Here is a 16,698-nt window from a genome sequence, read left to right as displayed (position 1 = left end):
AAAAGTTACTTTGATTTGGATTGTTTTGCTTTTGCTTGAGACGGCTGGGGGAGGGTACTAATTATTTTTTTCCTGGGTATCACCAACCCTAGGAATGGCTCTGAGGAAGGAGTAGTCCCCCTCATATACAAAATAATCTCTATTCGTTTTAAGTTTTAACGTTGCTCCTTCCTTTCAGTTGAAAAAAACTTGTTTTATTTATTTAATTTTTGACCGTTTTTCAATCATGCCAGGAATAGTGGCCTTCCCTGCTCCTCCGTGTAATGTTTCTTCTGTAAAATTCCCGCGGAAACTTTCTTCGGCATGTTAAACTCTCCCTGTGGAGAATCCCCCTCCCCACAGAAAATCACCCCAAAAAATGTTCGTATATATATTAACTAGTGAACGCATAGGCATTGCAAGGTATTTTCCCTGGGGAGGGGGATACATGACTTTCTCCTGTCAAAACGAAGGTAGACACTCATCTTTGGCAGTCTTTTGAGAGAGGGGATTTCCCATGCTCCCTACTAGTTAAGCCAATAGGTAAGCATAGCTAATGGTGGTGATTTTTCATAAAGACAAACCCCCCAAAAATGTATTGTTTGGCTCAAGTATTTGCTTATTGTGGGATGTAACTTTTGTGCCAATGTTACCTTGGGAATAATCCCTTCTTCAAGCATTCATTTACGAAACGGCATAATTGGTCATGTAACAAAATACAATTTTATTTAAGGTGACATTGCTGGATCCCAATCTGGAAGAAGATGGCCCACATCCGACTGCAACAATTTTAGTAGCATTTCCTGCCAAGTTGAAATTGAATCTTCTGCCTTACAAGAATTGGGTTACTCTCGAGCACTCAGAGCATATTCTTGATGTGGAAATCTTTGATCAATATGATAACAAAATTCACCCGTCTGATGTAAGGACCCTCTTCTTATTATCTGCGCCTATCAGATGTCAAATCTATTAACTTCCTTTTTTTTTCATATTTTTCAATTTTAGCATCAAAGCACATTGTAGTTATACAGATATTCCTTTAAAATATGCGTTAAAGTCCCTCCCCTTTCAATAGCTGTTGAATGCTGAACGTTTTTTAGTGGTAATTTTAAAGATTGGGTGTAAGTTTTAAGTGGAAACTGGTACTAGTGTCGACAAAAAAATAAACAAAAAAACTCAACGTCATCTAACGTTTGGTAACGCGTGGAGCTATTCCCAGTGAATTTAAATTGACATCCAAAAGTAAAGCCAAGAAAAAATAAAATAGGCTAAGCGAAAGAAAATAGCGTAAAATGTTAAGAAAGAACTCATGTCCCGTTTTTACAGAAGTGAATCCTTTTCTTCAGCCCATAGTTTAGAAAAATGTAAAAAAGGAGATAATTAGGTTTTAAATTTAATTGTTGTTTATAAAAGAGATTAGCTCATTACTTTATTTCACTAGTATTATATTTTTTTAACTAACCTTACGTTCTAAGAAATGTTCTATACATTATTTTTGACACAAAGTTTGGCATATCAAGGGTGTATTTATTTGAAAGAAAAGAAGAAAACACTTTGCAGCTTCTCTTAAAACAAGCCTTGACTTGCTCTAATTTTCTGGTTTAAAATCTGTGAGTTTAAAAGAAAATACTTTTAAGGTTTGTACTGACTTTATTTTATTCAAACTAAAATTACGGTTTGTATTCAATGCCGTCGTATGTTACAGCAACCTTTGAACTTTCTAGCCTATGGATTTCTATTTAAGCTAGTGCTCAATTTGAGCTTATTTCTTGCTGACTGATTCAAGGCTGAAAGATTCTCTCAATCAGTATGACAATTTTCAATACAGCATTTGTAGAGTTACTTATTACATGGCCATGCAATTCACTTAATATTCTGCTTACTGACTTGGCCAAGTCAAAAATCCTTCTTGTATCTGGATATGTTTTGTATTAACAACGTTTCTTGACTGCTAAGGTCCTTGTCTCGCACCGCAGTATGTTGCTGCAACTGAGTTTAAACTCGAAATCCCGTTTTACTAAGCTGAGATCAAACCCACCGCGCCAATACATTACGAGTTCCATGTGTAACAAATTTAAAATATTTGCCAAGAAAGTGATACGATGATTGGAGAAAGGGCAGCTTGTAGTTCAAACGTGCATAATTAAAGCAGTGTAAAAAATGGCTATTTGAGGTCATCTTTTGAGACGGTTTCAGAAGTCTTATTTTCAGCACAGTCTTCTAAGGTTGTGTTGAAATGACCTACAATTAGCCTTTTACCATTGGATAGATAGTATTTCAAGTGGGAATTTGCTACAAGGAATCTGTAAAGTATAAATATTTTAATTAATGCTATAAGTATAGTTGTGGACGTTTCGGAAAATTGTTTTGTTACGGGGAGAGGGGTGAAGGCTTCTGAATGATAAGTGTATTTTTTGGTAGAATTTTCTCAGAATGTATAAAAGAATGGCCAAGATCAATGAAAATGTTTGGTTTAGAATCTTAAATAGACATTTTGATTTCTTTGAAGTCTCAAAGTAAACTTTTCTTTAAAAACAAAACTTCAAATGCTGTCTGTAGTGGGCTAAATATTAACTAGCTAAACATCCTGTCGGACGACAGGTATAGAAAGGGAAGAAAACTTAGCACATTATCTTTTTGTGAGGACCGGAGAAAAAATGTTTTGTCTCCTTCCTTAAACACAAAATTATAACCTCCTTCCCCCCCCCCCCTAAAAAGAAAGTATAAACATTGTTGCCAGCCGCGAGATAAAACAAGTATATGATCTTGTGATAATCAACAACAAACTGAATCTCGTTATAAAAGTACTCTGGAGACATAATAACTTGAGCTGCCCGTTGTGTTGCCTCACAGGACCGCTTATGGGATATTGCTACTTATCAATTATGTAATGCAAGAAACATCTGTTGACTTGTGTCGTATTTATAAGTAAACTGTCTTTCTTGGATAAAAGGATGTGAGGACAAAGGCATGAGTTAAATCACCTTCTCATCTCCACCAGGAGTATCTTATGCAATTTTTTGAACTGTCAGGCGAGCTTGCAAAAATAATAAAGTCATAGGGTTCAGGGAGGCAAAATTACATCAACTTGTTTTGAATAAGTTCCCTTGATTTTCTAGGAGCTTGCTGTTCGAACCCAGATCGCTTCTCGTTTTGTCGATGTAAGAAACGCTAGTCAAAATGGTACATGGAATGTTATATATACAACTAGCCCAGGAATTGGAAAAATAAAGGTTAATTTTTTTGTCTTTGCTTTTTGAGTATTAATGTATTATACATTGTTATTTGAAGTATTTTGGAATGAAAGTTCAAAGGTGTTGGGATGAAATTTTGAAAAGAACTCCTCAGGGCCTAGTTTTCACTGGAGCTCTGTCTCAGAAAGTTCTGTTCACCCAGCCCATGCATTTTCTTTAATTGCCAATTACCTAAATTGGCTATACAGGGAGAAATCTATGTGGATTCTTCTGAAATTGGTTCAATGCTATCATCTTTTTTTTAATTCAAGCTAATCTCATCTCAATATCACTAATTTCTTTCCAAAACTAAGAATTTTGTGTACCTTCAAAACTTACAAACGGATTTAAAACCTTACACAGTAAAAAAAAGCAAACAGATTTCTTTCTTGGGCATTCTACAACTAATTTTCCTAATACTTTGTCTGCCTAGCCGTTGGACTTGACGGTCTTCCGTCATAGGGCATCCCTTCCATTGTAGCGCCATATTTACAAATGCTAGAAAGATGTATTTTCCGTTGCTCCAAATTTCTTATGTTCATATTCCTTTCCTCCAGATTTGCGCAGTAATTCTCCAACAGCCTAAACATAAACATACCATATCTCGAGACTTTTAACGTAGGACGACTTTAAATGGAAATCGTGCCGCAGTCGATCCGCTCTTCGCCCTGCCATAACATTTTTCTTTTAAAAAAAGGTGTCAGTTGTAGAGAAATTTTATATTGAGAGGCGTGAGGAATAAAGTTATTTATTTATTTATTATTTATTTAATTCAGCCAAGGGAAAATCTTTAGCTTTACGTCATCTTTCACAGCAATATGCGTAACAATTAGACAAAGTTTTAATTTTAATTTTTATGTGTCAATTTTTACCCAACCCTTTTCAACTCCTCAAAATTTCAAAAACGTCTGTAAAAAATCATTTAATTATTTTTTTTTTTAACTTATTAATTTTTCTAAGCACACTTGAGTCACTCACCATCCAAGTTTTTATTCAACCAGCATCCACTTATCATTAAACTTCCTACCCTTCTTCCTCCTCTTGAGTTAGAAGTATGGCTTTTCGTAAGCTCATGTGTACTTTGCCAACTTTTTCAACTTACCAACCATATGCTCCCCGAGACTTTGGGGGGCCTGTTACTTCTTTTTCCCTTCTTTTCAAACAGTCCAAAGATTCCTTAAATATACCTGAATCATTTCGTTTTTTCTTGGTTGTTTGTATTTTCTTATAATAATTTTAAATAGAATATGGTTACTGTAGAATTAAGCAGAATTTCTTAAAATATTTCAGTCTAATTTGTAATAAAGTAGATGTTCTCATTGAAGCCCTCTAAAAATAGCATATAGCTGACGATAGTTTGTCAATAGCTGACGATAAGAAAACAATAAGCCACAATACGACACTACAGCCGCTAGTAACAGTTTATTGCAGCGGAAAACCTACTGAGCCTGCCACACAGGAGAATTAAGTGAAGGAGAGAGAGAAAGTGAGACTCTCGCTTTCTCTAAGGACACGAAGTAATCTATTGATATAGAACTGTGAAAGGCTAGAAATTGGCAGGTCTTAGGTTTTTCGATAGATTCTAGCGTGTACCAGACTTATTTGGTAAAATTCTGATAATGGTTTTAAGTTCTTCACTTACAGTTTCTTCATATTCTTACAAATTATCGCATTTTCTAGTGCACACTTATAGCCACTAATATTTGAAGTGATGGCGTTGGTGCAGCTATAAAACATCCCTATTAAATAGTAATAAGTAAGAAGAACTGAAGCTGGAACAACCAGATGCCTTCTATAAGACAGCGCGTCTTTGAAAGTGAAAAGTGCCGAAGACATCATTTCTTTAAGGAAAAATAATTTAGAATATGTTATATTTCTTAATATATTAATAATTCTCAGTATAATATAATTCATAATATACTTAATATAATTTATGACTCAAAGCTAGCCTTGTTTGAAGAATTTGCGATTGTCATTTACAACTCAGAAATTTTCTGTGAAAGTTTGCTGATTTGGAGAATTCAATGCGCAATCACCTAAAAAAAGTGCCTAAATAGTGCAAATATGCTCCAATAGATAACACTGACTGAAACCTAGTAATTAGCTGTGGTGAGCAGGGAGAAGTTCCAGCAAAGTCATTGTTCGCTGTAGACCTATACAAGCTGCTTAAGTGCCAAATATGCGTTCAGTTTGGTTATATATTCCACGAAAAAATCATGATGTAAAAAAAGATAGAAGTATGACCTCATCATTTGTTTACTTTTGCAGTCCGTTTCGACACGGGTTTTATTTAAAGGCTTAACGTAACTTAAGTTAATTTAATTAGTTAAGTTAATTAACTTACACGAATCAATATAAACGTGATTGGTTTTCAATCCTAATAGCCTATAGTCTGTTTTGAAGTATTTGGAATTGTCAGTTGGGGCTCAAAAAGAGGTCCAGTCTCTAATATTCTTTTCTGTTTATCTGAAACAATTATTCAGGAAGCACCACGAAAAAAAAGAGAAAAAAACAAAGCAAAGGAAAAGAATGCATTGTTAGGCAAGTTTGAAGTATTTGGCTCTGCCAGATGGCACTCTGCTCCAGCCCCGCTTGTTCTAATTTGCTTGTCTACTCGAGCACTAAGCTTGAGCTGCTACTGTGCTACTGTGTTTCATTAAAATTTTGTTTTAGGCAAGTTTAAAGTACTTGACATTACCAGATGGTACTCAACTAGAGGTTCAGCCTCCCGTCAAAGCTACTGCAGATATCGAAATTTATCAAAGCATTGTGATTCAACCCCAGTTTCGGATCTACCCATGGGATCCAGTAACAAATCCTGCATATGAAGTAAAATTTAAAGCAACCGGGGGTGGGGATAGTCATATTTGGGCGTCTTCGAACACCTCAGTTGCTACGATTAGTCACACTGCTGTGGCATCAACGCGTGGAAGGATTGGTATGACGAATGTTACTGCAGCTATGATGAAAAATCAGAAGCTCAAGGGAATTGCACAGGTAAATACAAAAAATCTACGCATAATATAATAAAATATAAAATTGTGTATTGATATATATATATATATAACTACAAAAAAAGCTTGAAACAATTTAAAGTGGAATTTTATTTTCTTTCTCAACTTGTAAAAGTCTCAAATCGGTTGATTAGTAAATGAGAACGGTCAAGGCTGAGTGGGATGGAGTGTCTGATTGCCCCCCCCCCCAAAAAAAAGGGAAGGAGGGTAAATGTAAATAGAAATTAATACAATTTTCGTTAGTTTGTGTGATAGCTAAGACGAAGATTGTTTTAATTAGTTAAGCCCCTTCTTGAATCAAAAATCTGTGTTTGGCTGTTGAAGCATAAACTGGTGGAATTAATGAAATTGGTGGGAAGGGTGTATAAAATGTAAATTTAGATGCAGTAAGGGATTAAGGTTGAGTCACGTGCTTAGTTTGTAATTTTATAAAACCTGTAAATAGGTGTTTGACTAATTTTCTATAAAAAGTGCAATAGGCTATCGTAATAATCAAAGAAAACAGTGAAAATATGACAACTGTAACTTGAAAACAATAGAATGATGTAAGAAATGGTAATGAAACATGAAAATGGTAAGAAATTTCTCTATGGACAAAGCTGATAATTGGATCCTTTTTTTGTGGTCGACGTCAATCGTTGGTGTTATGATTTAACGAAGAGATTTAACGATTGTTACGTTAAATCTCTTTTTGTTTTATTTGTATAAATGCTGGGATGATCGTTTTTCTTGTAAGAATTGTTATTTATTTCTGTTTTAATGGAATTCGAATATGACTATTTCTAGTAATTTCTCCATAGAAAAATCTTGGAAATGTTGAATCTTTTCCAGTCACAATGTGATTCAGACGGCTTTTCTCATTTTATTCGGTATTTGATTGAAAAACAAGGGGAATGAATTTTAATTAATTTGACCCACTGCCATGGTACTATAGAAATCTGGGTTTTATTCAGTTGTTTTATATTTTAACTTTTTCTTTAACTAAGTAATAAAAAACTAATTGGCAACGATGTAATCTTTAAAAACCAAATCCTTTGTTCTTGATTGATAAAAGTGAGCTAGTTTTGCATGTGTAAATTTTTTCAGTTGCATTACAAAAAATACTGAAAATACGTTACAAATCTAAATAATACTACTTGGCCACGATGTAAACTCTAAAAAAGTAAATTCTAAAAACTCTAAATCTGTCTTGATTGATAAAAGAGAGCGGGTTTTGCATGTTTAAATTTATTCAGTTGTATTACAAAAAAAAAACAACTAAAAACCTAACAAAAAACTACTTTAGCCCGATGGAAACTTTACAATATTCAATTATTTGTTTTAATGGATAAAAGTGAGCTGGTTTTGCGTATGTAAATTTATTGAATTGTATTACAAAAATAAACTAAAAGCTAAAGATAAAAAGTATTTGGCCACTATGTAAACATGAAAATATCGAATCGTTTGTCTTAATTGATAAAAGTGAGCTGGTTTTGCATGTGTAAATTAATTCAGTTATAGTACAAAAATGAAACTGCTAAATGAAACTACTTGGCCACGATTTAAACTCTTAAAAAGTCAAACCATCTGTCTTCATTAATAAAAGAGAGCCAGTTTTGCATGTTCAAATTTATTCAGTTGTATTACAAAAAAACTAAAAACTGAGCAAAAAAACTACTTTGGCCCGAAGGAAACTTTAGAAAATCGAACTATTTATTTTGATTGATAAAGGTGAAGTGATTTTGCATGTGTAATTTTTTCAGTTGCATTGAAAAAACCTTAAACTAAACATAAAAGTACATAAAAAAAATTGAATCCTTTGTCTTGATTGATAAAAGTGAGTTGGTTTTACGTGTGTCAATTTAATCAGTTGTATTAAAAAAGGAACTAAAAACTAAACAAAAAAAAAAACTACTTGGACGTGGCCATTACGTAAACTTTAAAAAATCGAACCGTTTGTGTTGATTGACAGAGAGCTGGTATTGCATATGTAAATTTATTCAGTTGTTTTGCAAAAATACAAAAAAAGTACTTGGCCACCATGTAAATTAAAAATAAAATCTAACCGTCTGACTAATTTAGTTTTTTTTTTAATATACTAAAAAGTAAAGATAAAAAGTACTTTGCCACTATGTAAACATTAAAAAGTGAATTGTTTGTCTTGATTGATAAAACCAAGCTGGTATTGCATATGTAAATTTATTCAGTTGTGTTACAAAAATACTAAGAAAAACTACTTGGCCACAATGTAAATTAAAAATAAAATCTAACCGTTTGATTAATTTAGTTTTTTTTTTAACAAACTAAAAAATAAAGATAAAAGGCTATTTTCCACTATCTAAACATTAAAATGTGAATCGTTTGTCTTGATTGATGGAAGTGAGCTGGTTTTGCATGTATATTTTTTTTTTTAGTTGCATTGCAAAAAGCTAAAAACTAATAAAAAAAACTATTTGGCTGCAATGTAAACTTTGAAAATTCCAGCTGTTTGTCTTGATTGATAAAAGGGAGCTAATTTTGTGTAAATTCCTTCAGTTGTATTAAAAAAAAACAACTATTTGGCCACTATTAAAATATTAAAAATTTAATCGTTTGTCTTGATTGATAAAAGTGAGCTGGTTTTGCATGTGTAAATTTAATCAGTTGTACTAAAAAAATAACTAAAAAAAAACAAAAGAAAAAACTATTTGGACATGGCCATTATGTAAACTTAGAAAAATTGAACCGTATGTGTTGATTTATAAAAGGGAGCTGGTATTGCATATGTAAATTTATTCAGTTGTGTTTCAAAAATAATAAGAAAAACTACTTGGCCAGGATATAAATTAAAAATAAAATCTAACCGTTTGCCTAATTTAGTTTTTTTTATAATAAACTAAAAAATAAAGATAAAAAGTACTTGGTCACTATGTAAACATTAAAAAGTGAATCGGTTGTCTTGATTGATAAAAGTGAGTTGGTTTGCGTGTATATTTTTTTTTCAGTTGCGTTGCAAAAAGTTAAAAATTAGTAAAAAAAACTACTTGGCCGCAATGTTAACTTTGAAGAGTCCAACTGTTTGTCTTGATTGATAACTCAGTTTTTTTTTTTAGAGGGAGAGGGCATGGGACTTTATCTTATTTGAAGATTATTTGCAGGAATCTTTTTTGGAATAGATTTAATTTTATCTGACACTTTTCTTCAAAATTTGTGCAAATTCCTTCAGTTGTATTACAAAAAAAAACCACTTGGCCACTATTTAAATATTAAAAAATCGAATCGTTTGTCTTGATTGATAAAACTAAGCTGCTTTCGCATGTGTAAATTTAATCAGTTGTATTAAAAAAATAACAAAAAAAAACTGCTTGGACATGGCCATTATGTAAACTTAGAAAAATCGAACCATGTGTGTTGATTGATGAAAGAGAGCTGGTATTAAATATGTAGATTTATTCAGTTGTGTTAAAAAAATACTAATATTTGTAAAATGTTACAAATATTATTCAGTTGTTTTGCAAAAATACTAAGAAAAACTACTTGGCCACGATATAAATTAAAAATAAAATCTAACCGTTTGACTAATTTAGTTTTTTTATAATAAACTAAAAAATAAAGATAAAAAGTACTTGGCCACTATGTAAACATTAAAAAATGAGTTGTTTGTCTTGATTGATAAAAGTGAGCTGGTTTTGCATATATATTTCTTTCATTTGCATTACAAAAAGCTAAAACCTAATAAAAAAACTACTTGGCCGCAGTGTTAATTTTGAAGAGTCCAACTGTTTGTCTTGATTGATAACTTAGATTTTTTTTAGAGGGAGAGGACATGGGACTTTACCTTATTTGAAGATTATTTGCAGGACTCTTTTTTGGAATAGATTTAATTTTATCTGACACTTTTCTCCAAAAATTTGTGCAAATTCCTTCAGTTGTATTACAAAAAAAAACTAGTTTGTTAGAATCTTCCGAGAGCCTGCACATATTATTTAAATGTAAAAAATTCTCTTATATATTAAAAAATCGAATCGTTTGTCTTGATTGATAAAAGTGAGCTGCTTTTGTATGTGTAAATTTAATCAGTTGTATTAAAAAAAACCGTTTGACTAATTTAGTTTTATGGCACTTATAACCAACTGACATATAGCAATCGCAAATTCTGTCGGTCTGTCGATCCCGGTTTTGCTACTTTTAACTTACGGTTTTGATACAATTCTGAAAAATTAGAAAAAATGAGGTATTTTTAATTTACGAACGGGTGATCGGATCTCAAGGAAATTTGATATTTAGAAGGATATAGTGTCTCAAAGCTCTTATTTTAAATCCCGACCGGATCTGGTGACATTGGGGGAGTTTGGGGGAGGGGAACCTAAAATCATGGAAAACGCTTAGATTGGAGGGATCGGGATGAAACTTGGTGGGAAAAATAAACACAAGTCTTAGATACATGATTTACATAATTGGAACAGATCCGCTCTATTGGGGGGGGGGGGTGTTAATTCTGAAAAATTAGAAAAATGACGTAGGCCTATTTTTAACTTACAAAGGAGTGATCGGGTCTTCATGAAACTTCATATTTAGAAGGACCTCGTAACTCAGTTCTCTTATTTTAAATCTCAACTGGATCCAGCGTAATTGGGAGGGGAGCAGTTGGGGGGGACCGGAAATCTTAGAAAATACTTAAAGCGGTGAGATCAGGATGAAACTAGATGGGAAGAATAAAAACCTGTCTAAGATACGTGACTGACATAACCGGACCAGATCTGCTCTCTTTGGTGGAGTTGGGGGGGGGGGGGTAATTTTGAAAATTGAGGTATTTGTAACTTACGAAAGACTGACCAGATCTCAATGAAATTTTATATTTAGAAGGATCTTGTACTTTAAAGCTCTAATTTTAAATTCCGACCAGATCTTGTGACACTGGGTAGAGTTGGAGGGGAAAACCGGAATTCTTGGAAAACGTGAAAATTGGGGTATTTTTATCTTGCGAATAGGTGATCGGATCTTAATGAAATTTGATATTTAGAAGGAATTCATGTCTCAGAGCTCTTATTTCAAATCCTGACCAGATCTTTTGACATCGGGGGGAGTTGGAGGGGGAAACCTTGGAAAACACTTAGAGTGGAGGAATCGGGATGAAGCTTGGTGGATAGAATAAGCAAATGTCCTTGATACGTGATTGACGTAACCGTACTGGATTCGCTCTCTTTGGGGGAGTTGGGGGGAGGGGTTCAGTGATTTGGCGAGTTTGGTGCTTCTGGACGTGCTAGGACGATGGAAATTGGTAGGCGTGTCAGGGAGCTGCACAAATTGACTTGATAAAGTTGTTTTCCTAGATTCGACCATCTGGGGGGATAAAGGGAGAGAACAAATTAGAAAAAAATGAGGTATTTATAACTTACGAGTGGGTGATCGGATCTTAATGAATTTTGATATTTAGAAGGACATCGTGACTCGGAGCTCTTATTTTAAATCCCGACCGGCATTAAGCCTCTGATTTTCCTTTTAAATCAGTCTATTGATTCTTATAATTTTGTTATAGCTCATACCATATGCTCTCTTGGCTCTTAGCTCTTCTTGCCTCGTCACAAGTGCCATATGAGCTCTTAGCTCTTGTTTTTATAATAAACTAAAAAATAAAGATAAAAAGTTCTTCACCACTATTGAAAGATTAAAAAGTGAACCGTTTGTCTTGACTGATAAAAGGGAAGTGGTTTTGCATATATATTTCTTTCATTTGTATTACAAAAAGCTAAAAACTAATGAGAAAACTACTTGGCCGCGATGTAAACTTTGAAAAGTCCAACTGTTTGTCTTATGTGAGAAAAATTACCTGGTTTTGCATGTGTAAGTATTTTCAGTTGCATTAAAAAAACAAAACAAAAAAATTAACAACTACTTCCCACAATCCAAACTTCAAAAAAACGAAACATTTGTTTCGATTGATAAAGTGAGGTGATTTTGGACGCGTGATTTTTTTCAGTTTCATTAAAAAAAAAAATAACTTGGTCGGTCACAATGTCACAATAACTTGATAAAGGTTAGCAATTTTGCATATGCAAAACAGCAATTCTTTTACGCGTAATATACTTATTTTCCTTTTCTTCCGCCAAAACATTATGGCATTTTCTTTTTTAAATTATTTATTTGTACTTTTTAGATTTTTGTTCTTCCTGCTGTTGATCTGAAAATTCAGTTGAACGTTTTTGAGTTTGAGGAGAAGTCACCTATCATCGTCCCAATTGGTTTGTATGCCCATCTCTTCGAGGATATCAGCTTTAATACTGAGAATAATACACAAGTTTTTTCAGACTGTTCAAAAATACCATTCGAGGTCGATTTTTCTGATAGAAAAGCTTTTGTATATAACGGAGGCGAGTAATTTTTATTCATTCTTATTTTTTAAGGATTATTTGTTATTATGAGTGTTTTCGAAATGCTGTGAGGGGGGGGGGTCTTTGGAGTTTGTTTGTTTTCAGAAGTATTTCACGTTTTGAGTGTTTTACAGTTAGATGGAAAACCTTTTGTATATAACACAGGCAAGTAATTTTCGCTTTTATATTTCTTTAACTATATTTTGGTGCTATGTGTGGTTTCGAAAGTGTTCTTGGGATTGTTTTGTTTGTAATCAGAAGTATATCGTTTTCTGGGGAGGGGGGATTTTAGTTTTATTTTTGTATTTCTTTACGACTTTTCGTTTTTAGAGTGTTTTACAAAAACTTGTAATTGTTCTTAGGAGTGTTTTGCTTGAGTTTAGAAGGGTTTGGCTATATTCTGCTTCGTGTGCTTTGGTTCTTTTTGAAATCATTAATAATGATCAATATTCTAACAAAGGATTGTAAAATAAGTCTTTTTTTAATTTTTTTTCTAAGGATGCTATAATTTATTTCCAAAAAGAAGTGGCAGATCCGAAGTAGCTAAAAAAGAAGAGTGGGTGTTCCCTGTTAACAATAAAGAACTGAAAAAATACAGTCAAATTTGCAGATACGTTGTTTAATTTTTTCTTTACCAATGGTCATAATTCAGAAACTTCTTATGGAGGAGCAAGGGATTGAAGCTAAAGTATACTGCTTTACTTATGTCTGGAAATTGTTCCTGTTAGTCCGAAAGACGTAATATTGTTTAATATTCAAGTTATTAATTTCTATTTAATTTCTATTTAATTTTCTATTTAATTTCTATTTAATTTCTATTTTTCTTCTTTTTTTTTATTTTATAGTTTCGTTTTTACTCATTAGTAAGCTTGGTGCTTGTTTTTATTTATCTGAAACCGAAAGGCCTTTTGATTATCATTAAAATTTGAATTTAACTAGGTTAGGATTGTTTGCTAAATCGTTTGGCATAAGAAAAAGAAGGAAACAAGTCCCCAAAAATCAGTTGGCCTTATTTCCCGTTGATAATAATAGTAATAATAATTTATTTGTAGCCTCTATGTTCAAAAATGCATGCACGAGGAGTATAAGGAAAAAACAAGACACGAACTACACGAGAACCACTTTAATATTCTCACTCAGCAAAAACACTAAGCAAAACGAAAAAAACTATTTTACTCATAATAGAAAACATTCCTTAATAAAGCTAATACACCCTTTAACATACTGAAACTTATAATCCTCAGACTTAAAGATACATAATATGGTTTCATATTGTATACATATTTTATCGAATATGTTGTATATAAATACCTATTATATGGTTTCTGCACATAGGCTTTGAAATTCATAGCTTCAGCAGATCCTTAGCCCTCTTCACCCCTTCCTAATTAATATCCTGGCTCAAAGGCCAATATTTTACCCTGGCCATAGCGATTAGGCGAAGATTTGAGAAAACTGAAGAGATAAACTTCAATTTTGATTCTAAGAAGAAAAACAAGCAAATTGAACCACTTAGCGTAACCTATCAAAATCGTAAAATTAATTAATAAATCCAAAAAAACTAGTTATTTTCTTTATCCTCTTTTTTTGGTTTTCTTCCGGGACGAAGAAACGGGATCTACTGATTGTCATAAAGTCATAGTTGCGCACTTCTTATGTTCTATACACCCTATAACTATAATTATTTATAGTCCGGAAATCGAGTTTCAAAAAAGAATATGTGTGTCTGTGTATAAATAATCATATGTAATTATATATAAAAAGTATATGAATTTACAAAACTGTATGAACTTCGTAGTTATTTGTAGTTGTCAAATATATTATGTGTAATACTTATAATAATTATAATTCTATATTAATAAACTTATAAGTACTGTATAATTATGTAATGTTGTTAGGTGTTAAAGCGTTAAAAACGTCACTTTTCGAGCTTTTCTGTTTGATTTGACTAAATTCTGTTGAATTAATTGTTGAAGTTTAGAGGAATATTTGCTTCCTGAAACCAAATTAGACTTTCAGGAGATGTCAGGGTACGGAAGTTTAAGCATCCTGTTCAATTCTAAATTCTAATATAAAAAATGGTTATAAAATATAAAACTATAAATTAATTTGAATTATGAAGCATATTTCGATCGGAGAGAAATCATCAGACATGCTAGACTTAACCTTTTTTTTTAGAGAGAGAGAGAAAGATGGTTTTATTAATATAAATAACAAAACAAAACAAGCAAATGGCCCGAAGCACAGCTTGTTTGGGCTTACAACCCCAATACACATACAAATAAAAACGATACGAAAAAGAAGAAGAAAATAAAAAAGAAAAGATAAGGAAAAGAAAAAAGAAAAGAAAGGAAGAAGAAAAAAATTCAATTACCTTGCATTTCAATCGAAACGGAATTACACTTCAAGAGATACAAAACAAAAGAAACTAAAACCACTTGACCATTTTAACATTTTGACATTCGTGACATTTTATTAGACTTAGCCAGCTTTTTTATTCTTTGCTTCTTATTAAATTTTGGCTACAAGTTGGACGCCTTTTATTAAACATGTCACTATTTTTGGCGCTGTTCTAACAAAATATTAATGCTTAATAATACTTACTACTCAACCCCAACACTTCTCTTGCAGATATTACTCACTTGTCACTTCGATACACTTGTGCACAAGCAATGTTGTCAAGCACTGGCGTTGGGTTCTCAAAATTAACTGTGTCGTATTCTCCTGGTGGAGCCATCTTAAAGGATATCGTTACCATAGCTACATATCGAAAACTTAAGCCTTTGGATCCAGTCAGTGGAGTAACAGTGCTTAGTCTCGGTGCTTCTCGCACTGTTGTCTTTGAGGGAGGACCTTTACCATGGGTGACCAAACCATCTGGCCACTTTTACAGAAGTATTTGGATATTTATTTTCTTTTGTTGGCTAGTTTATCATTATTCTTTACCCTATAATTATGGTTTAGGGAAAAAAATCTTTCTTTTTTCTAAAATAGGGCTTTTTAGATCACGGTTTCTATAGTGCATTTTTGCAACAGCCTTGTGTCAGAGTTTAGATATTTAATATTCTAATTACGTAAAATCGTGCATTCGTAATTTTATAAAATTAATTGCGGCTTTTAATACATTTACTAGTGAGGAATTTCATTTTTTCGATAATTCATTTTGTTCTATTATAATAATGAAAATAAATGTGAAACAAATTTCCAAAGTAGGGTGTTACAGCATGGGATCCAAACTTACCATGGACTTTGGACCAAAATGCTTACTGTCTGAATTTCACGACACATTCCTATGGCTATCCTCCTCCCCCCCCCCAAAAAAAGAAGAAACAAAACAAAAATAGGATATCTCCATAGGACCAGAAAAGATCTCTAATTGCCTACATTAAACAAAATACTAAGATGCAAGGCTCTCAATTTTAAACCTCAACGCCGTGCCGATTTCTCGGTGGCGTTTCACGAATAAAACCGCGGCAGCATAGACAAAAAAGTTCCATGCCGCGTCAGTACCATCGGTGCCGTCTGGTCTGTCTATATTTAGCCTTATGTTTTTCAGTGATTTACTGATTTCGGTGTGCTAAGTAAGCTAACGTGGTAGGTAATTTTTGAAGTCTATTGAAATTGATCTTATAAATGGAAAACAGGAAGAAGAGCCTACAGACAGAATATGGCGTTTTTAAGGGATGGGGGGCTTTGGCCAAAAGTTCTACAAGACAAAACGATGAAAAACCGTAAAGAAGAGAGAAAAAAGGATAATTTGCCAGTGTGACCTCAGAAATTATTTAAAACTTCAAAGGATTTTCCTGAAGAGCTTATTCTCTCACTTGTAGGAGATTTCTTGCACCATAGTTTTCTTTTCATAATTTCTTCGATTTCTTGCACTTGAATTACTTGCAGCATAGTTTGATAATTTATTTGAAAATCCTCACAGCAATAAAAAGTTTACCCTTCACAGATTCTATTTTGCTTTTGTAGATCTTTTAAGATTATTCACTTTTAAGATTCCATGTCATGAGCGGTAATTTGTCATTCCATCCATGTGCTCTAGTTTTCAGTGCATTTCAATGTATTTTTTTTTTTTTAATCTTGGGATTAAGGATTATCAGTTTCTGTCTTTCAAGTGACTCAGTATGCCACGAATCG

The 16,698-nt window shown here is 32.8% G+C and overlaps 1 protein-coding gene across 1 annotated transcript in view; it reads left to right on the top strand.

Annotated features, from left to right (window-relative positions):
• The window catches only part of LOC136026337 (nuclear pore membrane glycoprotein 210-like), a gene marked incomplete in the record, with an annotated part of 122,795 nt that overhangs the window by 20,624 nt on the left and 85,473 nt on the right, over positions 1 to 16,698 (top strand). The window contains 5 exon segments of the mRNA XM_065702771.1: positions 713 to 901; positions 3,099 to 3,212; positions 5,886 to 6,209; positions 12,342 to 12,555; positions 15,187 to 15,450. Coding sequence (XP_065558843.1) covers positions 713 to 901; positions 3,099 to 3,212; positions 5,886 to 6,209; positions 12,342 to 12,555; positions 15,187 to 15,450 — 1,105 coding nt within the window.

Source organism: Artemia franciscana, chromosome 4 (genome assembly GCF_032884065.1).
Source record: "Artemia franciscana chromosome 4, ASM3288406v1, whole genome shotgun sequence".
NCBI classification, from domain to species: domain Eukaryota; kingdom Metazoa; phylum Arthropoda; class Branchiopoda; order Anostraca; family Artemiidae; genus Artemia; species Artemia franciscana.
Note: the sequence above shows the minus strand (reverse complement) of the source record. Positions and strands in the feature narration are given on the sequence as shown.